This window comes from Vombatus ursinus, unplaced genomic scaffold (assembly GCF_900497805.2).
Source record: "Vombatus ursinus unplaced genomic scaffold, bare-nosed wombat genome assembly UNPS02010822.1, whole genome shotgun sequence".
NCBI lineage: Eukaryota > Metazoa > Chordata > Mammalia > Diprotodontia > Vombatidae > Vombatus > Vombatus ursinus.
In genome coordinates, this window is record NW_020950600.1 from 403,510 (window position 1) to 414,640 (window position 11,131).

Here is an 11,131-nt window from a genome sequence, read left to right on the forward strand (position 1 = left end):
CCATCTTTTCTGTAGTCCCTGGCTCTCACACACTCACCTCTGGAGGAAGACAGAAGGAGAAGGGGACAAGTCACTCTTTCCTCTGAAGACCAAGAGAAGGTAGAGGGGAGGGAAGGAGCTGGACCCTGGAGATAGCAAATATTCTCCAGGGCCTACTGGGACCGTAGAAAAGCAGGGACAGGGCAAGGACTGGGAGATCCTGGCGATGCCTAAAGCACCACGTGGTTATAAGAAGCTAGGACTGGGTTGGAGGGAGCCTGGGGCTGGGTGTGTGAATGCGGGGAAGTGACTGTTCTGGTCTCTACAACCAGACCCGCCCTCCCCAGCAGGCCTCAGGACCTCCAGTCTTACACCTACACCCGCCCCCCGACCTGCAGTTCTGAAACACTAAGATGAGCGCGGAATGAGAGGGGAGTGAGACAGATTCCCAGGGTTTCGGAGGGCATCCTGACCCTGTCCTGTCCCACAGTCCTCCAGAGACAGCGGCCCCATGGGAATTGGTCCAATTAGCACACGTGTGTCCCTGCATCCCCGCACATACACGCACCCCCGAGGCGAGCTGCCCCCAGACCATGGGGTTGGTGGACAGGGAGTGAGGTACCAGGCCCGCGGAGCCTAGGGTAGAGAGCACAGGGGACGCGGACGCCCGTGGGAAGATGCCCTCCGCCTCGCTCCCCCCTCCTCCCCCCCTGCCGCAGGTGCGGGCGGCCCAGGGCTGCGTGGGGGCCGCAGGGCAGCGGAGGGAAAGGGAGGGCAGGCCGGGTCCCAGCCCTGCCGTCCATCCCTTTCTGCCCCGGGCGCAGGGCCTGCTGCCCCAGGGTCTCACCTGCGCCTGCCTGGCCTGGGCCGCTGCCTCCGCGCTCCGGCCACCCCTCCTCCTCGTCGCCTTCCTCTGATGCCGCTGCAGCTGGCCCCGGGTCCTCTGGCCGCCGCTGCCGCCGCCGCCGCTGGGCTTGGGCCTGGGCCGCATGCGCCGCCGCCGCAGCCGCCACCGCCGATGCGCCGCTGGCCCCCCGCCCCCAGCTCCGCGCGCTCCCCTCCGCCCGCCGGGATCCACGGCAGCGGCCCGCCCTCTCACCCCCACCTTCGATTGGCCCCTGGGCCCCCCTAAATCCCCCAAGGTGCACTTGGCCAGGGACCCCCTCACGCCCTACTCAGCCTGACTTATGACCCCTGGAGCTCATCGGAAGTTCCCTCTGCTCAGCTCCCCACCACCACTGACTCCGTCACCCAAACATGATCGGGGATCCCGGCCCCCCGGCCCCTCCTCGTACTCTGTTTTCATTGCACCAACTCGCGCTAGCCTGGATCCCCCAAGCCATCCCCTCTCTCCTCACCATCTTGACCCCCTCAGCTTCAAGTGACCTAGAACTCTCCCCTCTCCAGGTCCCCCACATGCTCCCGTCTCACTCCACCCCCACTAACCTGAATCCCCCAAGCTAACACTGAGTCCCTTTTTTCTAGCCTCCTCCCCTCCAGCGGGACCCTCTAAACCACGTGTGACCTGGAGCTCCCCACGTTCTTCATACTCTCAACCCCTCCCCTGCCCCAGCCTTCACTAGCCTGGATCCCCTAAGCTCAGCCTGAAGCCCTTTTATTCTATCCTATGACCCCACCATGAAGACCTACTCATCCCTCCCCCACCTTGACCCTCGTTACACAAGGTCCAAGCTCCCCCTCTACCCCTACCCCGAAGACCCAGAAGGAGATCCTCACCCTCAGCCCTCACCTGCTAGAGCCTCCCTAAGTCCAGCCAATGATACAGCCCCACTAACTTGCTCCCAACTTACCCTCAAACAATCTTCTCATCTCAAGAACCACCTCCCACCTTCTGGCAGGGACCACTAACTTCCTAACTGAAAGTCCAAACTTCCAGTCGCTAGTGCTGAGCCTTCAAAGCACTTTCACTCGCTTCTAGAGCAAGTCCTTCCTAACAGCCCCCACCCTCAAGGGGCGGGGCTTGATTTTGGCCATAGTACTGAAGGAAAAAGGCAGCTAGGTGGCTCAGTAGATGGAGCGCTGGGCGGAGTCAGGAAGAACTGAGTTCAAATCCACCCTCAGACACCTCTTACTAGCTGCCGCAAGTCACTTAACCTTGACTTAACCACTCCAGAAACTTTGCCAAGAAAACCCCACACCCAGTGTTGGTGTCCACAGGGTCACAAAGTGGGACACAACTGAAAAAAACAGAAGAAGAAACTGAGGCTAAGAGATGGGCAGAAGTCACAACCTCTGCCCCTGTACAACCACAGCCCAATGGCACAAAAGAAATAAGGGGTAGTGGGCTTCAGCAGTCCAGATGCCCCTTATTGTAAGTCTCTCCCCTTCACTGGTGTTAGTCTCCAGGGTTTATCTCTCAAGGGAATACAGAAAGGCAGGCCTGCAGAGAGTTTGAGAGATGGAGAAACAGGCATAGAGCGACAGATTCTGAAAGACACACACAAAAACAAGAGACACCGACTGGCACAAACACAGGAGCAGACACCCAGAAATCTGTTCAGACAGAAACAGGTGACAGAGACTATAAATCCATGCACAGACAGATCAACTGATAAGACACATGAAGTTAACACTAAGAAGCAAAAGGACAAGCAATAGGGATGCAAAGAGGTATACAGATGCAAGCTACTGCATTAGGAAGAACAGGACTTGGATTCTGAAAACTTGGGTTTGTCATGACTAACTTTAAGCATGACTCTGGGAGGAGCTCATCTTTCCCATCCCCCCTCATTCCCAAGTACCTCATCTTTTCCTCCTCAGTCTCTGTTCTCTGCCCTATTCTCTCCCAGTTCTACCATACCCTATGGAGCCTCTGAAACTCCCCTTCTTCCTAGTCCTTTTCTATCTTCTTTCACTGAGAAACCTGGCTCTCTCTGAAAGACAAGGAATCCTTGGCCACCATCTCCAGTGATGAGTGCTTTCCTCATGCCCCCACTAGGTGACACTAAGCTAAGGGAGAAGTAAATATAGTCCTTGCTTTTTGCTGCCATTTCCAAACCATCCTTTTGTACCCAACACCCTCTGAGATTCACTCCATCAGTTTATGTCACAGATCCAGATTCTTGTGATATTCATTTATTGGGACTCCAGGCCTCAAGTCTTTCTTATTTGAAGAGTTTAGTGCCTGGCTTACAGTCTTCCTCTCAATCCCAACTCCTGACATCATATTCAGGGATATACATGTTGACATCTGCTTGAATGCTTTGGCCCCTCAGATCCTCAGCCTCTTCACTTCCCATGACTTACAACTTCACTTCACCTCGGGGGACCCACAGGGTGGTCATCTGCACTTGAGGGTTCACAATCACCCAACACTATGTTATCTCCATAACTTTCAACATTGAAATCCCTCTCTCCGATCATAGCCTTCCATTCTCCCCAGCCCTATTCTTCATCCTCATCATAACCTCCAGTGTTTCCCTTTCCCTCTTCTCCCAGTTAATTGGCCCTACTTTGGCTCTACTTTCCTTCCCTTCACAGTCTTCCACCCCATGGTTGACCAGTTAAATTTCACACTCTACCTTTAAATCCCTCACATTTTTGTCATGCTCTGCTGAACCACAAACTTGTATCACCCCTTCTATCCCCCTCTTCCACTCCTCTTATGCTATACACTGCTGGAGAAAGTCACTCAACTATTCTGGCTGGAAACCCTTATGATGTCTGATCAGGACTGAACCATCCCTGCCATTCATAATTCTTTTAGTCTCTCACTGACTTTTTAAAAAAATTGCATTCCCGATAGTTATCTCTCTTCAAATTCTTCTCTTCTCACTCTCCCACCTCCAACTGAGTCTCACCTCTACTAATAAAATCAAGGTCATTCACCATGAGAGCTCTTTTCTTCCTTATTCTATACCTAAGGGTTTTGAAAACCCTTCCTCACAACCCCACACTCTCCCTTCTCCTGCGAGAAAGAGATAGTCCTCCTCCAAGCCTAGGCCAGTCTCTCTCCATGTGCCCTTAATTCCTACCCATCCCATGTGCAGGAGCTTTGCTCCTTTGCCCGTCTCACCTCTCCTCCCCACCACCTACAGACATGCCCAAGACTCTCCATCCTTAACTCTGCCTTCCCCTCAAGCTGTTGTGCTACATCTCTTTTCTTTTCATAGCTTAGTAAAAAAAAAAAATCATCCTTCCATTTCCTCGCCATCTCCTCATTTCTCAGCCCTTTGCAATTTGACTTTAAATCTTATCACTCAACTGAAACCACTCTTTCTAAGGTTACCAATGAACTTGGAATTACTGATTGCAAGGGCTTTTTCCCAGTCCTTATCCCTATTGACCTCTCTTCAGCTTATGACACCATCAACCATCGGCTTCATTTAGGATACGCTTCCCTTGACTTTCCCGACACTGCCCTCTCCTGGTTTTCTTCCTACTTGTCAGGCCTCTTAGTCTCCACTGCTAGATTTTCATCCATCTTTAGTTTTAGGAATTCCCCATGGTTATGTCCTGGGCCTGATTCTCCACCCTTCCCCCATGCTCTTTCTGAGTGATCTCACTCGTTCCCATGGATTCAATGATCATCTCTACACAGGTGATTCCCAAACCTCAATATCCGACCCTAATCTTTCTCCTAAACTCCACAATACCAGTTATCTGCTGGACAGCTCCACGGGAACATCCCTTAAGCCCTATAGTACCCAAAGAGAATATATCTCCTTTTATCTAAATATGTCCCTCCAACAAACTTGCCCCTTCTTGTCACCTAGGTTCAAAACCTTCAGGTCATCCTCGATTCTTTCCTCTCCCCATCCCCCACCCCCACATCCAATCAGTTCCAAACCAAGCCAATACAAAAAGTATTTACCAAAGACTTCCTATGTGACAGGCACTGTGCTAGTTACTAGGAATAAAAAGACAAAATGAAAGAGTCCCGATGTCAAGAGCTTACATTCTACTGGGCTCTAGAGAGGGGGAAGGAGAGTAACGGGTAAAGTAGGTTGGAGTCAAGTTGGGACGAGCTTTAAAAGTCAGAGAATTTTGCATTTGATTCTGGAGGTAAGAGGGAGCCACTGGAAATTATTGAGCAGGGGAGTAGCAAAGCCAGACTTAATGCTTTAAGAATATCTCTTTGGAAGCATGGACTGGAGAGGAGAGAGATGAGGACAATACATACATTCCAAACCATTTGGCTTGGACTTTGACCGAGAAAAAGCTCTTTGAAGGCCAGGACTGTTTTGTTTCTGTCATACTCTCAGTGCCTTACACACACTCTGGCTGAACTGAACTGGCTTACATTAAATTGAAGCCATTTCTTTGCCTCAGTTTTCTCACCTGTAAAATGAAGGTGTAGAGGACTTCTCTGAGTGAGCTACCAGCTCTGTGCTTTCGCCAGACACACACCAAGGAGAGAGCTGTGTCTACCCTAGGGACCTTTAAATTAAAATCCGAGGGTTAACGAGGACCGCAGGACAGCCTAGATATGGGCGGGCTAGGAGGAGGGGGCGTGTCTAGAAGCGGGTCTCCTCGCTGGCCCGCCTCCCCGGGGGTGGGGTCTGGTTAAGGTTGAGGGGGCAGGCGACCAGAGTTCCGGCCTTTAGATTCGGGTCTATCGTTTCGCAGCGAGGCGCGGAATTCTCTGTGGTTTCTGTTCCCCGAGACAGCATCGCCGGCCCCGGCAGCATGAACATGAAAAAGATCGCGATTTTTGGAGCCACCGGCAGGACTGGACTCGCCACCCTGGCTCAGGCTGTGCAAGCAGGCATGGGGCAAGGGCCCTGGGACCTGGGGGATAGTATAGAGGACCCTGTGGAGATGCAGAGAAGGGCTGTGGGGCTCTGAGAGGTTAGAGGAAAATAGGAGGGGCGTGGAGACCAGCACAGGGGTGGGGGGCATGGAGAGGAGGCAAAGGGAGAGGGCACAGAGGGGAAAAGTTGAGGGGTATGAAGTTTAGTACAGGGGCAAAGTACAGAAGGCGGAGGAGCGGGCGGGAATTGTTGTTTGTCCTTCGTTCTCCAAGAGGACCATGACACCAGGGAGGTGATGCCATGCCATGCAAGTGAACTAGATTTAAGTTAGGGGGATGGGAACAGGGCACAGGGGATTCTGAGGAAGAGAATGGGTGAGGTATAAGGAGTTTGGAGGACACATGGAAAGCAGGAACAAGCATGGAGATGGGGCACAGGGGGTTCTGAGGGAACCTGGAAATGAGGCACAGGGTAGGACACAGGAAACTCTGGGGCACAGGGGACTGAGAGGTGGGACTGGGGGCTCTGTTGGAGACATGGGAATGAGGCATAGGGATAGGGCTATGGGAGACATGGGGATGGAGCCAGAGCCCAGGGGATTCTTTAGGGCCCACTGATCTTTGTGGGGGGGTGGGACACAGAAACAAGGCTGGGTCATAGGGAACACTTGGTTTTCTAGAGGGAGGATTATAAGCAGAAGTCACCATGGGTGCCCTAACACTGTCTCCAGCATGGGTCATATTAATTTCATAAGGTCAGACTCTGGAATGGGACAACCCAGGACAACCAGGAGAGGCTGGACTTGGAAGGGGAGTAAAGGCTTCTTTTGGGGAGGCCTGGGAGGGGACCTTGCTAATGACACCAGCTCCCTGCCTGGTCTGGGCCCCACAGATAGACTACCCAGCAGCCTGGCGAAACATTAACTGACTCAGGTGGTGAGATAGATAACAGGGTATCTGAGGGCCACAAAAGGGTGGGTGGGGGTGCCTCTGGCATCCTTCCTCACTCCCCAACCTATCCTCCAGCCCAGAGAATCACCCCTGCCAGCCCTGAGAGTCCAAGGATCCCCTTTTGTGACATGTGATAGGGAGAGGGGACAGAAAGAAAGAGGAGATATTCTTGCTGACTAGGATTTCAGGAGTAGGGGGGCAGTGTGGGGAGGTGAGGAAGTTGGGAATTGCTGAGTCATTCTTCTCCCAACTTCCTCCTGCCCCCAGCTACTCCCGTCCCTGCTGCTCACCATCAGGATTACACCCTGGGAGAGCACACAAGAGGGTGTGGCAGGCTGGACATCTTCATGTCCCTGGACCTTCGTTTCACAAATCTCCATAATAAGGAGACCCCCAAACAGCCTCTGTTGTAGGGGAAGCCTGGTGTCTTGGAGCTGGAACTCCAACATATGCTCATCCTACAACCCTTGGACAAGTCACTGAGCCTCAGTTTCCTCCTTTGTAAAATGTGGATAGTAATATCTGTCTTGCCTCACAGGGCAGCTGTGAGGAAAGCCTACTTGGTGTAGGTGCCAAGGGAGAGAATTCCGGATTGGTGGTGTTCAGTTCAAACCCTTGCCTTCTGTTTCCTACTTGCATTATTTACCTCCCCAGGGAATTAGGATCTGACCTGGAAGGGACCTCAAAAGCCATCTGGTCCAACCCTGTCATTTTACAGATGAGGAAACTGAGGCAAACAGGTTAAGTGACTTGCCCAAGGACACCTTGGTAGTAAAGGTGTCAGAGGTAGCATCTGAGCCCAGGGCTCTGACTCCAGATCCAGGGCCCATTTCCATCATACCAACCTTGCCTCTCGTGTTATGGAGTGCTAAAATTCTGAATGAAGCCTTTTCTAGGCCTCCTTAATCAGAGTGCCTTTCTTCTGAGACCACTCCTGATCCATCCTATCTATTATCTCATTTGTACATAATTGTTTGCACATGTCTCCCCCATTAGGGACCTCATTAGACTTTGAACTCGTTTCTTTTACCTGTCTTTGTATTCTTAGCACAGTGCCTGACATATAGTATGTGATTAATAAATTCAAGTTGATTGGTTGATATTGGGCCATTCTAAGATGCAGAGTCCCAGATTCCTAGTCCCTAGACAACATCTGATCTCTCCATCTCTCCTCTTGTCTCTCTTCCATCTCCAGGTTACCAAGTGACCGTGCTGGTGAGGGATCCCTCCAAGCTACCCTCTGATGGTCCCCAGCCAGCCCGGGTGGTGGTGGGCGATGTCCTGAAAGCAGCCAACGTGAATGAGACTGTGGCAGGGCAGGATGCTGTCGTTATATTGCTGGGCACCGGCAGTGACCTGAGTACTGAACCTCCCCTGTGTCCCCGGCCTGTCCCTGTGCCCTGGCCCCCTCAGCCACAACCACCCCCACCACCTCCACCACCTCCACCGCTCCCACTGCCTCCACCCCCTCCAACCAGTGACCATCACTCTCTATCCTCCCCTCCAAGGTCCCACCACCGTGATGTCAGAGGGCACCCGGAACATTGTGGCCGCCATGAAGGCCCATGGCGTGGACAAGGTCGTGGCCTGCACCTCGGGTGGGTGGAGTGGGGATCTTGAGCCTTACCTAGGCATTAACCCCAGCCTGGAAACCTGGTCCAGCCTGGGACCTTAGCTAGCACAGGGAAGGATGGGGGGTGGGGGAAGGATTGGAAAAGGTGGGGATCTGAGAAAGGTCATGAGAGGCCTCCTCAAATCTGGACTGAGGCAGGCCACAGGAAAGCAGCCAACTTGGAGAGCAGTCTGAAGACAATGCCAGGTGACTGAACTGGGGATATTTAGCTGAAATAGAAGACTTAGGACATGGAACTATCTTCCAGGATTGGCTAGGCCTAGAGTCAGGAAGACTTCAGACACTTCCTAGTTGTGTGACCTTGGGCAAGCTGCTTAACCTGTTTGCCTCAGTATCCTCATCTGTAAAATGAAGATAATAGTACTGACCTCCCAGGGTTGTCATGAGGATCAAATGAGATATTTGTAAAGTGCTTAGCACAGTGCTTGGCACATAGTGTTATATAAAAATGTTAGCTATAATTAGTATTATTATTTTATGAAAGAGGGATTAGACTTATTCTGTTTGCCTCTAGAGAGGAAAATTAGTAGCCTCGGGTAGGAGAAGCTTCAGGGAGGCAGATGCTTACTCAACATCAGAACAAACAAACAAGCTAAAATTTCCTAATGAAGACACGGACAAAACCCAAACAGTATGAGAAAGTGTGGAAGGGTTATGTTCTGCTCTAGTGGACACAACACACGCTCATCAAAATCCCAGATGAATTTACATGTAACCTATTGAGATGGAACACAAACTTGAACTAAATTATTTAGGTATTAAGACAGCAAAGTCTTCTTGTATTAAAATTAAAAACTGCTAAAAAAAAGAGAGAGAGAGAGAGAGAGAGATTTATTAATGGGGAGGTGAGGGGAGAGACTTCCTAATGATGAGAGCTGTCCAGAAGTGAAATGCACTATCTCAAGAGGGAATGGAAAAAAAAAAAAAGAAAGAGGGAATGAGTTTCCTGTCACCAGAAGTCTTTAACAGATGATGTATGACTACTCCGCAGGGTACTGGGCCAGGGTTACCTACTCCGTTCTGTAACGCTGTTCCCTTCTTGCTCTCTCTGCAGCTTTCCTCCTGTGGGACCCAGCTAAGGTCCCTGCCCGGCTCCAGGCAGTGACCGATGACCACATCCGGATGCATAAACTGCTGTTGGAGTCGGGTCTGCATTATGTGGCTGTGATGCCCCCACACATTGGTTTGTGGTTTCGGGAGGGCGGGCCCTGGGCTCTTCCTTGTTCATACCTACTTAAGGATGTCCCTTGGGTGAAAAAAAAATTCGTACACTCATCCGCTGACCTCTGAGGTCCCTTCCAACTCTGGGATTCTGTGGTTTGGTTCATGCCCTGGCTCTGCCCCGAGTCAGCTGTGTGACCTTGGGGCTTTAAGTTTCCCCAACTGTAAAGGGAGATTGTCTGAGATGATTCTGAGTCTATGAACCTAAGCTCTGGTCTCCAGGACATGCCTTCATTCAGAACCCAGGGAATATCTATCCCCCTTTCTCGACAGGACAGAAAGGGTAAGTTGAGCCTCAAGATGCTTTCTCTTCCTCTTCCCACTGCAGCTGAGGACCAGCCACTGACAGGGGCCTACAATGTGACTGTGGATGGACGGGGTCCCTTCAGAGTGATCTCCAAACATGACCTGGGACACCTCATGCTTCGATGCCTCACCACAACCGAGTACGATGGGCATAGTATCTACCCTTCCCATCAGTATAGCTGAACGTGGCATCCATACCGTGAGCCCAGCCCCCACCTAGCTGGACCATGGGAGAGAAGGAGCAGTGCTTGGTCCTGTCCTTTGGAAGGAGGGATGGCCCATTGCTGAGTGGGGCCAGGAGAGGAAAGCAGCAAACAGAATAATAAAAGATCATGTAATACCAAGCACTGAGTGATATGGCATCCTGGACTGCCCTACCTTCCTTCTCTGTGTGTATGTATGTCTCTGTCTCTGTGTCTGTCTCTCTCTCCTTCCTTCTTTCTGTCTCTTTCTCTCCCTCTTTGTCCATGTAGCACCTCTCTGGTTTATTTATAATACTTGTTCTGGAGGGTTGGGTTTTCAGAGGGGCAGCTGCTACCTCAGGTTCTAGGGGGTAACCCTGTGGGTCTTCACTCCTAACATTATAACTCACAAGCCCCCAGTGACCATCTGTAGGTTTAATTAGCCTGTTTAAAAGGTATTGATAGGGGGCAGCTAGGTGGCATGGTGGACAGAGCACTGGCCCTGGATTCAAGAGGACCTGAGTTCAAATCCAGCCTCAGACACATAACACTTACTAGCTGTGTGACCCTGGGCAAGTCACTTAACCCCATTGCCTATCCTCAAGGAAAAAAAAAAAGGTATTGATGAAGACATCATGGTAAGAACAGTAAGCATATAACATTTCCCCTCTAAGCTTGGGATTGGCTCTCCCACAAATACACATACAGTGTATGGGAAGAGTAAGCTCAAATTTCAGTCTGCAAGATTGTCCGTGTGGCAGACAACACACAACTCCTAGTCCTGAAAGGCATGGGAGTCCTCACATCCCAAATACCTAGGTTGTGATCCTCTTCCATTGCCAGGGCCAGGGCCTTGAAGCTGGCTTTGTTTCCACAAGGAATGGTTTCTCTGTATCCACCTCTGCCTGGAATGTGTGTCCTTGGGCCCTCGACGGTGGAGAGGGCAGACAGAAAGGGAGATAGACGGGAGTGGAGAGGAGGGAGGAGAGATAGACAGACATGGAGAGATAAAGGGAACGACAAACAAAGTGATAGACCAGGAAGTCAACACAGGGACAGAGAGATTTGACAAGGAGAGACAGAGGGAAAGAGATATAGATCCCAACAAGCGGAAATGATATAGACCAGGGTATCAGAACAGGGAGA

General features: G+C 51.4%; 1 protein-coding gene across 2 annotated transcripts; it reads left to right on the plus strand.

The window, feature by feature from the left end:
* Nucleotides 1-5,504: 5,504 nt before the first annotated feature.
* BLVRB (biliverdin reductase B) lies at nt 5,505-10,147 on the plus strand. 2 transcript variants are annotated; one of them, XM_027855330.1, is made up of 5 exons: nt 5,505-5,707; nt 7,839-8,003; nt 8,152-8,241; nt 9,331-9,423; nt 9,826-10,147. In XM_027855330.1, the coding sequence occupies exons 1-5, from the start codon at nt 5,629-5,631 to the stop codon at nt 9,984-9,986; spliced, it is 588 nt and encodes a 195-aa protein (XP_027711131.1). In that variant the 5' UTR covers nt 5,505-5,628; the 3' UTR covers nt 9,987-10,147. The 2 variants fall into 2 exon arrangements, with proteins under 2 accessions (XP_027711131.1, XP_027711130.1); XM_027855329.1 differs by having other exon boundaries at nt 5,509-5,707; nt 9,331-9,459.
* Nucleotides 10,148-11,131: the final 984 nt, after the last annotated feature.